The sequence below is a fragment of the Mastigoproctus giganteus genome, chromosome 2, assembly GCF_048544385.1.
Source record: "Mastigoproctus giganteus isolate SK-2022 chromosome 2, ASM4854438v1, whole genome shotgun sequence".
NCBI lineage: Eukaryota > Metazoa > Arthropoda > Arachnida > Uropygi > Thelyphonidae > Mastigoproctus > Mastigoproctus giganteus.
This window is the reverse complement of record NC_143576.1, coordinates 252,891,391-252,907,563: the sequence shown is the minus strand read 5'-3', so window position 1 is coordinate 252,907,563 and position 16,173 is coordinate 252,891,391. Positions and strand designations below refer to the sequence as shown.

General features: G+C 34.5%; 1 protein-coding gene across 1 annotated transcript in view; it reads right to left on the bottom strand.

Annotated features, from left to right (window-relative positions):
- Positions 1-6,249: 6,249 nt before the first annotated feature.
- Positions 6,250-16,173, bottom strand: part of LOC150090386 (ribitol-5-phosphate xylosyltransferase 1-like) — an 86,856-nt gene continuing 76,932 nt past the window's right edge. The window contains exons 5-6 of the mRNA XM_090390296.1: positions 12,348-12,518; positions 6,250-6,670 (exon numbers count right to left, since the gene is read on the bottom strand). Of these exons, the coding sequence (XP_090246422.1) occupies positions 6,250-6,670; positions 12,348-12,518 (592 nt within the window). The remainder of the gene's footprint in view (positions 6,671-12,347; positions 12,519-16,173) is intronic.

Below are 16,173 nucleotides of genomic sequence, written 5' to 3'. Positions count from 1 at the left end.
TAGTTACCATTTTCAAAGCATATTTTAAACTGGTACAAATAATTTTTGAAGCAGCATCCACTGGTTCTAATCATTAACCATCTTCAAAAATTCAACATAAAATTTTCACAGCTCTCCCATCAATATCATCTACAGATATTAGAACCAAGAGAGGTCCCAAGCACCAATCCCAGATGTACTCAACTCCAAAGAATATCCATTCATGACCACCCTCCCCTGTTTCCCTGATCCAACTAAAATCTTCTCAGTAATCCCATGTCATACCAGTTTATACAATAACCTCTAATGAAAAAGGTATCAAAAGCTTTATTAAAATCACCAGTTTATTGTTTCCCATCACCTTCAGGGACTAGAAGAGAACATTAGCATTTTTAAAGTCCAAAGAGGCTCATCTCAGAGTCTAATGACAATCTCATTAACATTACTAATGATATGATTTTCACATGCCACCTTTTTAGTATAACTATACGTGTATACCATCTACCTCTGGGACATTATCCATCCTCAGTCTCAGTGCCTTTTCCCAATATATGCTTCTCAGAGATCATTATATCCTTATTTTATAGAAAGCTGACTTTTCTCTTCATTATTTCCTCCTGGTTCACACATACTTTCAATTGTAAAGATAACTGCAAACTACCTATTCAATTCATTTGCAACTTCATTTACGAATCCATCATTTCCATCCTGTAAGGAGCCTACCTGACAACTCTACTTTCTTATATTCATATTGCAGTAGAACTCTGCCTTGTGTTCTGCTCTGATGCTAAGCATGTCCCCATTCCTAATTCTCATTGCTAGTGATTTCTCATATTTTTCTTACCTCATCAGCTCTTTTGTTATGAATATGCTTATAATTATCATACAAAATAGTGTTTGGCAATAATCTGTAACTGTTTTCTTTTAACCAATTAAGCCTTTAAGCTCTATTGTCATCCAATTTGGTATCTTTCTTTTGTGGCACTTCTCCACTGGAATGAATGTGTTACTGGCTTCCAGGACAAGTCCCTTACATAATGCCTTCACATCCCACACCATATAGCTGTCTGGACTACTTAAGTTGGTTATAGTCCTCCCTCTTGAAATTCAAGCTCTCACTCTTTCCTTTAGTAATTTTGATGGTTATAAGAAAACCTTATCTATACTTATAAATGAATGGGAGCAGCGCTGAGCCATCTATGTGAAGCAAAAGTATGCCCACCATAATTTTTAATATGATAAAATATTAAACTGAATATAATCAATTTGGTGTTTTTGCAACATGGTGATTCCTATTATTTCTTATTATATTTAATTAACCTGTGTGACATCATTTAGGAAGCATATGAACCAATAAATTAGTTAAAAATCACAGTGATTTTCCTTTCCCCTTTTGGAAAAAGGAAAAGAATTTTAAAATGAAATTCCTATTAGAAAATATATGAAACAAAAAGCTTAATTTAAATATCGATCATTAATATATAAATTATGATTAAATATTACTCATATAATTGTACGCATGAATAAAGATGATACATATATGAGGGATATTTCTATAAGACAAGTCTGAGTCATATCTTCAATAATCATCAAAAGTATTTTGATTAGTAAAAATTGAACACTAAACAATAGTTTGATAATATGGATAAAGTATGATTAACAGTTCTGATACTTACCAATACTTTTGTCCAAAAAAACAAAATAAAAGAAATAGTATAAAAAATTATCTAATCAAAGATGCCATAGAATTATCTTTTGAAAATACAGTAAACCCCCGCTATTTGCGGTATCTGTATTTGTGGTTTCGCGTATTCACAGTCGCTGATTTAATATAAAATGAAACCCAAAAAAATGTGAATTTTAAATCGCCGTGAACATTTTCCGCCATAAAAAAACATGGGCGTGGCTAAAATCATCTTTCCCGGCCAAAACAGCGCTCAGTGGGTGGGGGCAGAGGGGTGACAAAATCATGAGCGTGGATGTTTCTCGCTAATCCTTGTTCAGTATGTGCTATGCACTTGTCATGGAAGGTTTCGTCATTTACTTTTAATTTATATGCTTATAAATTGAATAAATTTATCAATTTATAAATTGATATGCTTACAAAAGTGAAAATTCTACCATTTTGCAGTGTGTTAGTGTAAACAGACTTTTTCGAGTGTGTTAACGGGAGAAAGTGACTTTATTGTGGACAAGTTCTTTTCTAACCCCTACAAAAATATGGCTATGAATAACAAGGGAATTGTGAAAAGATCAAAGAAGGTGATGACATTAGCAAATAAAATTCAGTTATTAGACAAAATTTCTAATGGTGAAAGTGTTGCTTCAGTGGCAAAACATTATAAAATCAATAAGTCAATGGTACGATCAATCAAGAAATCAGAAGAAAAAATCCGCTGTAGTGTCCGTGAAAACGCACTAATTTCTTCAAAAATTTGCTCTGTAACTCGTGATGTTAAATTAGAAAAAATGGAAAAGGCTTTAAATCTGTGGATAGAAGACCGAACTCAAAATAAAATTCCCTTAAGTTCACTTATCATTCATGAAAAGGCAAAACACCTTTATCAACACTTAGCAAAACTGGTGATAGCACTGGCGGGATAAGTTTTTTAGCTATAGAAAAGGCGCTGGATTGAAAGATTGTTTGAAATTTCTAATAAATATTACATTTAATATTAAATTGTTTCTTATTTTCATTTCGATGCCTTATGCTTGTATTTCACTATGTACTGTCTATGTACATAGTCATATTATGAAGGTACATATAATACATACATAGACAAAATTTTAAACTAGTTTTTCTTATATATTTCATGCTTTGGAACGGAACCCCTTTATTACTATGGGAGCCATAACTCAGTATTCGCGTTTTTGGTATTTGCGACATTTCTCAGGAACGTAATTCCCCACGAATAGTGGGGGTTTACTGTAGTTGTATAAATTTCATAATTAATAAATCAATTAAACTTAAGTTTTCTTGTATTTTTATTTCTTTTATATATTAGAATACTCCTATCTTTAAAAAAATGTTTCCTTAACAGATAAAAGTTTTCTTAACCCATATCTAAAAAAAAATTTCTTAACAGGTGGGGTATTTCATTTTCTGTTGCAATTTATTCTCATTTAAAATTAAAATCATTGTCCTATTTTCTGAAATTATATTACTATGGTGTTTCCAAGCAACAGAAGATAAGTTCTATGATAAACACAACATTCCACAATGAACTTCTCAGTTAAGATGACAGAAAACAATAATTAGATATGTATTAGAAGGAGAGTGTCAAATATATTTATGCAGATGATCTGGCAGCATAAAATATGTATTGATATGTTGTAGCAATCTAAATTTACAGAGTGTAAACCTTTATCATAAACTACATTTTAATATACAATATTTAGATTCTTAAAGATAGTATGTATGATAGCCATAGTCACTCTTTTCAATAATTAAAAAGCAGTCCAAAAAATTTGGCAAAATAGGAATACAGATAAACTGTTAACAGCAACAATGTAATACTGATAATTACACTTTTTTGTTAACCACATATATGCCAGATTACTTTCTTCCTACTTCCTTATCAATGGTGATTAAATGATCTCTTCATAGTAATACTTCTCTCATACTATCACACCATCAATATGATATTACAACTGCTTGTGGTTTCAGTTTACCATCTTTAAAACTCTTGTTTTAAAGTTGGTAAACTGAAAATTGCACAGGATGTAGATGCCTTATACTTTAAAAGCTCCAGATGTGAATTATTATGATTACAGAAATCTTTTCTTGCTCTTAATTTGCAAAAGGGAGAATGAAGAAAGAGAAACCTTATTAAACTCTATACGGGCACTCCCCGGCTTACATAATACTTGACTTATGGAAATTTTACTTTATGTAAGTTATTGTTGGCTGGTGCAAACTTAAAAAAATTGTGAAATGTATTTTGCATCACAAAGGAATAAATGGAAGTATTGTGAAAATATCATAATGTGAACCCAATAACACATTGTTTTTTATTTTGGTAATTTGTTCCAAGACCTCGGAAGTTGGAATTTTTGCTATATATCTAAACTATTAATCTCTCTAAAAGGTCATTTTTATAATGGAAATTGCACTACACTTTCATTGTTATCATATGTTCCGTTATAAGAATCAATTTTGAATGCCTTTGTGATATTTTTCTAAAACACATTTCTGCAGGTCACTACCATAAAACAATAAAAATTATTTGCACTTTCCGGTTTATTGGGCTTTTCTGTTAGCACAATCTATTATAAATGGGTAGTAAACTAGAGCTTATTGTATTTGCGATAATACCGATAATTGGAATTCTGTGGGTTTTTACGTTAAGGTATTATGGCGAAATGAGTTCCCCTTCACTAAAATCTTCAATCATAAAAAAAACAAATAAATTTTCAGAATCTTCTCTTCATTCCTATTTACTTATTGCAATGGCAAAGGGAAGCGACCAATGGAAAGTGCAAGTGGTGGCAGTGCTAGGAAACGAAACAAAATTAATTTAGAAATGAAGATGATTAATTAAGAAGTACAAAGCAGGACAGAGTTTGTCATCTATTGCACGGAATTAGGTCTTGCTGCTTCAATAGTGAATACTATTTTAAGGGACAGTGCATGTATAAAAGAACATGTTAAAGGATCAATGCATTTAAGATCAACAGTGACCAAAAAATAGCATTCAGGTGCTATATCAAAGATGGAAAAGCTATTAATAACATGGATGGAAAATCAATTTCAGAAGCAAGTGCCCCAAGTCCAATGGCCATTCAAGCAAAAGCAAGAAGTATTTATGATGATATTAAGGATAACGGCAAACCCCAAGCCAAGTTTGTGGCAATCAATGGGTGGTTTAATAGATTCAAGCATTGTGCTGATTTCCACAATGTTTAAGTATGCAGTGAAGTCGCCAATGATGATTCTGCAGCTGCAGAGAAATTTTGTGACATGTTGGAAAAAAACCCCTCCACAGCCCTCAACTTCCGCAGCAGCGTGCTTATCAGCTGGGAGTTAATTCTGGCAACAATGCTTAAAGGGTAAAACTTGCTGACATTATGCCATCTCCTCTCCCTTTTTGTAATTTTATAATTTTGAAATTTTGGTAATTTTGTACACTTTTGTAATTTTTCCTGAGATAAAAAAATTGAATAAATAATTCTATTTACATGTTCATCGAACATTTCTTTTTTGCTTCAATCAAATTCAGCGTACACAGTTGTAAGTGCTGCATAAGCATTTAGGGAAATTCTGATTTATGTAAAATTCAACTTACTTAGAGTTCTGCGGAACGCAACTCTTATGTAAGTCGGGGAGCGGCCGTATTTCTTTAATGTCTATATCATTTATATAGCATGTTTTATTGCTCATGCAATCAATGTTTGTTTTTTGACATAATATACTAATGCAAGAAAGTTCATTTATTTGTTCATGGATAATTATATATATTCTTTTCTTTCTCTCTAGAAATCATAATATATGATATTATGAAGAAATAACATGAATATAACATGAAGCTATCTTACATAAGTTATATCTCTTCTCATTAGAAAGATTCTTTGATATGAAGCTTTCCCTTCTAATGTGTAGATTCTGCCTTCACAGCAATGTACCTATATTAAGTAACTTTATATTAAGTAAAGAGTTAAGTTATCAAATGCGCATATTGGAAACATCAATTACAATAAAGAAAATAATATATCAGTTTTTCGTTCAATTTAACATTTTAATCAATGTTTCACAGAAAAAGATATTTAACTGTAGCATAATAAATAAACAAAAAAACATTCCTTATTTCCTTATTGTTCACATAATCAAGGATGGAATATTAAAGTGAAAATGACATGGACCACACAAAAGGAGCGGAGGTTACTCTTGGACTTCTCAGAAAGCAATTTGTTGATTCATACATACTCTCATTAATTTGATAAATAATTATAAAAAGATTTTTAGTTCTTTGCTATCTACACATGACTAAAAATGCATGGACATATTTCATTAGCTATATTTCTAAAATAAATTATTTTTCTTGTACAACAAATTTAAAAGAATCATGGGTCTCTAAACACATGATTAATTATATATTCTATTTAACACATGATAAAAAAATACATTTTCATCACATTTTCACATAAATAATATACTAATCTAGTATACCAACAGTAAACCAATTACCTTAAATGCTGTTTGATTCCCAGGTAATATGAATTAATTTCCAACAACAGTTTCCTTCATATTTGATACTCACTATAAACAATAAGTCACCTTTTAATCTTGAAAAATTTTTCCTTCAAAATATATATTAAATGTTCTCGTATATGAACCTTGAAATTTTCATACCACTGTATCACCTTAATCCTCCTGGCCACCTTTTCCTCTTGGGAAAGTAGTTTTTCTTGATGAATTAATTTAGGAAGCTCTGACCAATTTTTGATATAGATAATGGGTGCATCCAATAATTTGAATAAGCGTAATGGAGTAGCAACTACAAAATTTTTGTCCCGATTAGCACAATTACCCGGAGTCATTATATCTTCTACCACTGGCACAGAACCAAACGACATTGCTTCATAGATACGATAACATTCTGTGTTCATACCTACAGGACTCAGTGTGAGATCACTAAGTCGGAGACTTTGGACGTAAGTGTCTAATGTATCTTTTGTTTCTTGGGGCTGCCATCTAAAAAAAAAAAAACTTTAATAAAACTAGTAATAATGACAATGTACAATTTATATAATTAAAATTTATGGTCATTAAAATGCATTAATTTTTATTTTTTTTTTCAGTAATGAAATAACTAATAAACAATGTTCCAAAGTAAATTTTTAGAATTTGCTGCATTGGCATGTAGCATGAACAGTTTATTTATAAAAATAGTGTCTTTCTTACAAGATTACACCAAGAGTGAACACTGTTCAGTAATTTATTTTTAAAAAGCTGAAGGGATTAAATTTATTCTTTATGATTTATTTTTCTATAGATTTCTAAAAGCATAACCCCTTCAGAAATCTATAAAAGGATAGAGGCTAAGTGTGATAAAGTATATATTTTCAGATAGAAAATATATACTTCATCTGAAAAGACATTGAGCCTGTGAAACTACTACTGGTATTATTGCAAAACTTTGAATATAACTTCCCCTCTCCCATCATCTGATCTTGCTCTTTTGGATATTTAGCATTTTGGACATTTTAAACAAGTCAAATAATTCACATATTGCATTAAATTTCAAGAACATTTAATTTTTAAAATTTTTTAATTTTTAATAATTTTTGGAATGATTTTTATTTAATTATTTTGTGTGGCATCACTTTAAATAGTTGTGCTATCAACTTTAAATAAAATCCTCTGAATATAATCCAAGATATCCTTAAAATAAATAAACATATAACCCTGAGATATGTACTAAAAAAATAAGTTTTGTTTTCTATTTATCCAATTCTAATGAAATTTAGAATGGCCAAACAAATGTTTCTAAAAGAGCCAAATATGAAATTTTCTGAAGGTCCATTCATTAGAACTTGAAGTCATGTAGTCAGGTGGATACTGAACAGACATGTTGAAGCTATTGAATGTATAAGCATCTAAAAACATTTTCCCTCTAATGTTTTCTTTAAAAGCAAAACTGCCTTTATATTTTTAGTCACTCACGTGTAAAATGAAATTTTAGTCTTTACATTGATTCTTTTAACCATATACTTAGTGCACAAAAAGCAATAACAACAGCACTATTCATTCAAACATGCATGACTAGGCAACTCATTGTGAAGGATTTCATAATATGAGATGTTATTATGATGATTCCATCTTTACATTTCTTGTGAACTTACTGCATATTAAAATTATGCTTTTGTACAACCCAATATTAGTATGTAAGGCTTTAGGATCGAGTAAACTAAATGCCATCTTTACTGTTTCTCAAACAACACACACACACGCACGTACAAAGGGACATAAACAAATTGGAAAAGGATGGCAATAGATAGATGTGTGAAAGTTTGCTTTCAGCAAGAAGAGTAATTCACTGTTGGAATAAACTTCCATTAGGTGTTGTAGAAGTGGATAGTTTGAATAAGTTTAAACTTCAAACCACCACATGGGTAAGTGGGAGTAATAATAATAGTATTTGCCATATAGTACAAGGAAGGCACAGACTTTAGCTGCACTAGCAAAAAAAAACACCAAATAGATAAGAAAATACAAATTATATGCTTCCCTCCTCACACAAGTAACTATCCAGTTGACCTCTGAATTTCTTCAAACTATGTAGCTGCAAGGAAAACTTGTTCCAGCAATCAACAACTCACTGGCTAAAAGAAAACTTCCTACAATCCAATCTAAACCTCAACCCCTGTAATTTTAATTTATGACCCCTAGTCCTGGAATCCTTTATAACAGTAAGAATTCCACCTTCATTCATTTTACTAATCCCTCTCAGAGCCTTATAAACCTCAATCAGATCACTTCTGAAGTGCCTAGTTGCTAAACTCTGCAGCCCAAATATACGCAGTCTTTCCTTGTATGGTTGCCCTTTTGGCAAAATGCATGACCATGCATTTTTCCAGTCTTTGGACCCTTTCAAAAGGAAGAATTCCCTTTAACAAAACCATGTTGTGATTTTCCTTTGACAAAACCATGTTGTGATTTTCCTTTGACAAAACCATGTTGTGTGTCCTTCAGAATGCTATATCTACCTAAATGTTCTTGTATTTCACTCTTAATCATTGCCTCTAAGATATTTCCTACCACTGAAGTCAGACTAACCAGTCTGTAGTTACCAACTTCACTTTTAGAACTGCCTTTATGTACTGGCAATATGTTGCCAGTACATAAAGGCTTCTCCAATCCAAAGGAATCTCCCCCCAAGTCCACAGATGCCCTCATAATTAACCTAAGTGGTTCAATACTCTCCTTGGTGCTCTCCCTCAAAACTACAGGATATAGGCTATCAACTTCGGGAGCCTTACTTGCCTTTATGCTCAAAAGTTTTTCCAATAAAAAAACCATCTGCAATTATGACATCACTAATTTCATACAGCTCAGCCTCTTCTCATCATGAAGGTCTTTCATCAGTAAAGACCGATGCAAAGTACCTATTCAATTCATCCACATCAGCTGAGTTATTTAAGGCTTTCCCACACCCAGTGCACAAGGGTCCGATCTGATTGGCTTTCTTCTTCTTCATTGTATTCACATACAGGAAAAGTTCCTTATCCCCATTCTTTGCTCTCTTAGCCAATGCTTTCGGCATCCTCCTCCTGCAATATTTTCTTAAAGATATGAATGCATTCATGGCTTCTGTGATTTTTTCTTTAATAGTATTCCATAATTCAAATATATTTGCCATCCCTTGGCAATCCACCCAATTAACAAATGTCATATAGCACCTTCAATTGTCAAAGTCCCCTCCTCTGAAGTTAAAACCTGTGCCTTTACTTTTAACCACTACAACATTTCCAATTGATGATTGCATGATTACTTCCTGTCAATGGTTCCTGTACTTTAATTCCTATGATGTCATCTGATTCATTAGTAATGATGAGGTCAAGTATATTCTCACCCCAAGTACTTTCTCTAACATGCTAGTACAAATAATAATCATCTAGTTTATTTAAAAAAAATTTTCCCCATGGTTGTTTTCCCCTCCCACTTATTCCAATCAATCTGGAGAAGATTCAAGTCACCCATAATAAGACATTCATGCTTGCTTGTCCATTCCATCTGCATATAAAGACTCTCGTCATATTCTTCACAATCTTCTGGTCTGGTAGCCCAGTGGTCAGGAGCGAGAGTGCATAGCACACGTTCCTTGAGTGGACCGGGGTTCAAGCCCGTGACTACTAAATACGATAAATATTTGTATTGACGATTTATTGTAAACTCCACTGACTTGGTTGTCGTGCCGGAGTATAAACAGAAAATTTATTTATTTATTTTATCTTTTTTTGCTTCCAACTAACTCACTCTACACAAATTCTATGCTGGCATAGAATCTGTGTAGAGTGAGTTAGTTGGAAGTTAACTTCAGACTCAGCAAAAGCTCTTTTTGTGCTCAGGCTGATTTTGATAAGAAGCATGACCCTCCACCCCTTTCTATCTTCCCTAAATACATTTATACATATGCATAAATTCAATTTGAGATCCAGTTCCAGTATAAATGTGTAGAAGTTTGTCTTCAGCCAGTGGGTGATTGACTGTTGAAACAGGCTACCATCTATTGTGGAAGCAGATAGGTTGAATAAATTCAAAGGAGAACTAGACAAATTCTTGGAGGGTATGGATAGGTGAACTGTTTTTTTTTTTTTTTTTTGGCTACTGTTATATAAGCTTGCTTTCTTGCATCATTTGCCATTACTACTACTACTACCACTACATATCATAGTGGAACTCATCATCCCCAATTTCCACAGTCTATTCCAACAGTCAATAACTCTTTAACTAAAGGAAATTTTTCAGAGGTCTAGTTTACCATTATTCCCCTCTCAATTTAAATTTATTTCCGCTTTTGTGTGCCATGTTAATAAACATAAAAGTTTCCTCAGAATTTAATTTATTCAAAGCTTTCAAGCCCTTAAACACCTTTCATCAGGTTATACTGATGAAAGGTGTTTAAGGTGTGAAAGGGTTTACACCTTTCATCAGGTTATCCATTTTGTAACTGTGCTTTATTCCCTAAAAATGAGTAAAATACTTAAAAGGTATGAAAAGGAAGCATCCTGGTGAAGACAATACAGATTCAGAGAGAAAAAGAAAAGCAATATTGATAGACAGAGGTGGACTGGGTCAAAAATTCTTACCCGGGAAAATTTAAAGCACCCTCATACTAGTGTTTATGGATTTAGAACTTTTTTATCACACAGCAGGTACTTTCTAGGGACAAAACAGATAGCTTCAGCTAGTATATTAGAACAACTTTTCAGATCTGATTTAAAATACCATGTGGTGGTGCTGCACATCAAACAACTTCTTTAAAACCGTTTTATTTGAGTGTTGTTACTAAAGACTGCCTAGTATCTGATAAGGGAGTTGGTCCTGAAAGCCATAGCAATGTCTCATTTTTTTAAACAAATGGCCAATTAATTTTTTGGTGAGGCAATCTGTTTTAAAATAATGCACTACCAGAGAAACATACATGGCATCTGTAATTCCACTGCTCTCTGCCAACCAGTCTGAACATGTGCCTCAACTATTCAACAACCAATCACCATCCAACTCCAAATTCACAGAACTAATATTCTCTCTTCCTCACTTCTCCCATCTACTTCTGTTCTTCGGAACAACCTCCCTTCACAATCTTCACATGTTTTCCCGAAAATTACAATATACAGAAATTTAAGTCTAAATTTCTGTGGTACTAAGTACTATTGGTTCTAACATACCTTTTTGTATTTGGGGTTTCATAAATATATATATATATATATATATACTTGTACACTCAGTGATCACTAAATTATGACCGCCCACCTAATATAATGTTGGGCCACCAGTTGCACAGATAACATCTGCTATTCACCTACGCATTGACTCCACTAGATGTCTGAAATCTGTAGGTCTCTGCAGCCATGCTGGCATGCCACCTGCCTGGATAGTGGGCACCATGCACAATTGGTCCATGGACTTGTGTTTCTTGGGCCACAAAGACATCCACTGATGTGTTGCACCAGGTATTTGGACTCATTTGACCAGCACACTTGTTTCCAATCCATCAGTGTCCAACCAGAGTGTTGTTGACACCACCAACATTCATCATCAATGATGATCAGTGATATTTAAGGTGTCTGTTAGGTCATATACTGTGGAACCCCAAACATCTGAGTGTGCAACACCTCATCATTTGGGATATTGTTCTTGCATTCCCCATATTGCGTTATAATGTCAACTGTTGCATAGTGACCTGCCATTGAGCCTGTACAACATGCTGCACCTTTCACTCACCGTGAACATCCACCTTGAGTAATTATTTACAGTTCTGTTGGTGATTCGACCTGTTTGACACCATTCTTTGTACACCTAAACCACAGTTGGCCATGAGCAAATGACAAGACGTGCCATTTCCAATATGAAAGCACTCCACACATGAGCTCCCACAATCATGCCCTTTTGAAACTCCATGATAACTTCACTATATCCCATAACTGTTACTTTATCACTTTGACTTGCACTACCAGATGTAAATTACTGCTGCTATAGAGTACAAAGCTGTTTGACTTTTTATATTGCCAGACATAGCCCATTACGGATGGGGTAGTCACAATTCAGTGATCACTGAGTGTATATAAAAAAGCTTTAAGGGAAAAAATAGCATTCAAATTACTGGCTGCATTAAAAAATCTATGATCTGAGAATAGTTACTTACTCATGCCTAACTTTTATAAAACAGAAATGACTTAAATTATTGTTTTCGATCACTTCCAAAAGATGCTTTCGAGAGGAATCAGGGTATACAGTTCCAAGGAAGTTGCACATAAATGGACGAGTAGACTCGAGGTCTGCTTTTTTTGGATCCACTTTGGGGAAGCCTCTATATCTGTGAAATTAAAATCATAATACGACAAATCCAATACATTCCTGCATTTTTATCTTTTAATAAATTCATTTAGGTATGTTATTCATGTGCAGTTACATGCAATAATATATTATTACAACTTATATGCAAAATGGATGATAACAATATAATTTTTATTTAAGGAGGTAATACAACATTTCAACTAGATGTGAAATCTTTCATCACATATTAACAATATCCATGAACTGATTGCAGGGTGGATTGTATTATAAGGTCAAGCCCTTTTATCAAAAAAGGCTTGAGTGAAAAAATTTTAAACCATGCTAACCCTTACTAGATGTTTAAAATCTAATACATTATGGATCTTCTGTTAGTAAAAAATATAGAGATCTTCAAAGGGTATTCAAAGACTACAGGCGGGCCTCGATTAATTCGATTAATTCGTCCCGTGAGCGCATCGTGCAAAATGGAAACGCGTTAATCGAATATCATAACCAATAGGAAAAATTATAATTGGTCCTTGACCTTCTGGAATGTCCATAAAGAATTTTAAAAATACCTTTTAAATAACTTTTTAACTGTATATAATGTAAAAGATAATGAAAATAATTATGGAATTAAATGTTTATTGCATAAAACAGCGGTTCTAAAACTGTGCGCCGCGGAATATTTTAAATTTTCGAGGGAAACACAGCGATACTCGACATCTGTCGGACACCGCACGAACTACTAGCTCAAGGTAGTTCACAGTTTCAGCATTTCTTATTAAGTTGTTTGGACCTAACTACTAAACGAAACTTAGATATTTCTTTTGGTCTGGGTGCACCTTGAAAAAATTACTGAGACATTAAAGGCGCCGTGAACCGAGAAACTTTGGGAATCTCTGACATAAAATACACAATGAAGAAATTACTGTTGCGGAAATATTTGAACAGTGTTGACTTTCTCTTTTCATCAATCAATTTCCGATAGCCGACAACAATCTTCTCTGTGCCCTGGCGAAATAAATATCGCAGAGAACATCAAACCTTTTGTTTGAGGTTCTATGCGATACGAAAGATTTCATCTAATTCTTTTACCGTTATCTCCTTCGCGGTAACATTTTCATCTGGCTCATTTAAAAATTTGAATTTTTAATTTGAAAATTTGAATTTTTAAATGCAAGTCTGCATTGACTTTATTAGCAGGAGACAAACACGTCTTCTTCCAATGGTTGATGGAACACACCGAGGTTGGCAGCAGGCAAATGTTTCTTTATTGACCATATGACTCGCGGTAAGCTTAATGTGCGATTCAAATCTTTTTCAACTATCGCATAAAAAAAAAAGATCGCGTTAACTGGAAATTTGCATTGTGTAAAGTGAAAAGTGGTATCATTTTTCAAATAGCGTTAACTGAATATCGCATTAATCGAACTTGTGTTATGCGAGGCCTAGCTGTATGCAATAATTTACTACTGCATTCATAGTAAATTTCTCATTTTGGGAAATTTTTTCTGAAGCCACATTCGAAGCTTCAGAGAGCAAGAGAAAAAGAAAATTTGTGATAGTATAAACTGTGTTAATAAAATTAATAGTATTAATAGTAATTAGCATAATTATTAAACATGACTATTGTAAAGTTTCCTGCAACTCTCTAAGGCAGCATGGGCAAATGAGTTAGGTAAGTCAACAATGATATATAAGCTGAGTTCACTTTGCATTAACAACGCCTCCATGTGTGGGAATGGACTAGTCATCTCTGACACTGATGAAGGCTGAAAGTTGGAAATGGCTAAATATAAGATTGCAGTTTTTATATGCAGCAATCAGTTTTTGAGTGTTTGCAAGGAAGAATGGGTCGGTGTCGAAATCTTTTTGACTTCAAACGTGAAACGATTGTGGGGGCAAGGCATGCAGATGCCAGTATCTCAACAATGGCTAAGTAAGCATCCCAGTTCTGTGCCATCACAAATCTACCATGACTGGCTCAACAGTGGTTGAACAACCAGCCAGAGGTGACATGTGGGACAGCCACGTGCAGTCGTCAATGCACTCACCAAGGGCACTTCATGACTCACCATTATGTCTTGTCTCATAAAATAACAGCAATACAGCACAGCAGCCCATCTAACCACCCAATACAATATAGAAAGAGCAAGACCAATATCCATGTGGACTATGCACTGGGCATTAATGTGTAGGCTATGACAGTCAACAGCCATCACAGATACCCATGCTCGCTATGAGACAAAAGAAATTGCACCTTTCATGGGCACATCAGCACCACCACCATATGAAAATCTGTCACGTGGTTTGATAAATCCAGTTTCCAACTCTATCATGCTAATGGGTATATCTGCATATGAAGAAAGCAATGTTAGTGCATTGCTTTCTGGATGCACTGTTAGTATTTGGCAGGTTGGAGGTGGTGGTGTGATGGTTTTGAACTGTTTCTGTGGCATGCCTAGGGTCCTCTGATCACTTTTAATCAATGGCTCGATGGGAATGCCTACCTTTCAACTGTTGCCAACCAAGTACACCCCCTTTGTGATGACAGTGTATCCAGACAACTCCGGCATTTATCAACAAGACAACATGCCATGCCCCAAGACTCAGCAGATTGCTAACTGGTTTCAGGAACACGACAATGAATTCTCTGCCTTTTCATGGCTGCCCAACTCACCCAACCTCAACTGAAATGAGCATGTTTAGGACCTACTAGAAAAGGACATTTGATGCAATGACCATCCACCTGACAACGTGCGGGCATTACTGGACACAGTGTGCAACAAACAGGTAGCACTACCAGGACACCCTAAAACATCTTGTGGAGTCCATGTCAAGATGTATATAGACTATATCACAGGCAAAAGGTGGTCCCAGGAGATATTAGATAGGTAGTACGCACACACGCACACACACTGGTGTTGCTAATATTCTTAACTGTAGAACTGTGCATGATAACTCTGAATTCAGAAAAGCTGTATGCTAGGTCTCAAAGTGATTTAGCATTAGCATTAGCATTAGCATTAGTAGAGGCATATGATGCAAGAAAGCAAGCTTATTCAGCATCAGCCAAAAAAAAAAACACACACCACTCCCATTTCACCCCTCCGTTCGTTCGAAATACCTGTCCAGTTGAGCTTTAAATTTGTTTAGGCTATCAACTTCAACAACAAGTGATGGAAGTCGGTTCCACCAACCAACCACCCGCTGGCCAAAGGCAAATTTCCGCACATCTATCCGACATCCGTCCTTCCTCAATTTGAATTTATGCCCTCTGAGCTGATTATTCTGAGCAAGATGAAGAATCCCATTGGCATTGAGCATGCTCAAACCATTCAAAGCCTTATACACCTCTATCAGATCACCTCTCCGGTGCCTAGTCTCCAGACTCTGTAATTTGCAAAACTTAAGCCTTTCTTCGTAAGAGCAACCCTTTGTTCCATTCACTAATCTTGTTGCCCTTCTCTGTACCCGTTCCAGCAGCTCCACATCCTTCCTGAAATGAGGCCTCCAGACCTGTATACAGTACTCAAGATGTGGCCTAACCATTGCCTTATACAAGGGAATAATCACCTCCTTATCCCTGCTAGAAAAATTCCTCTTTATCATTGACAAGACACCATGAGCTACTCTTGCAGCTCGTCTGCACTGCTCAGAGAACTTCATATCTGCCTGCACAATTATCCCCA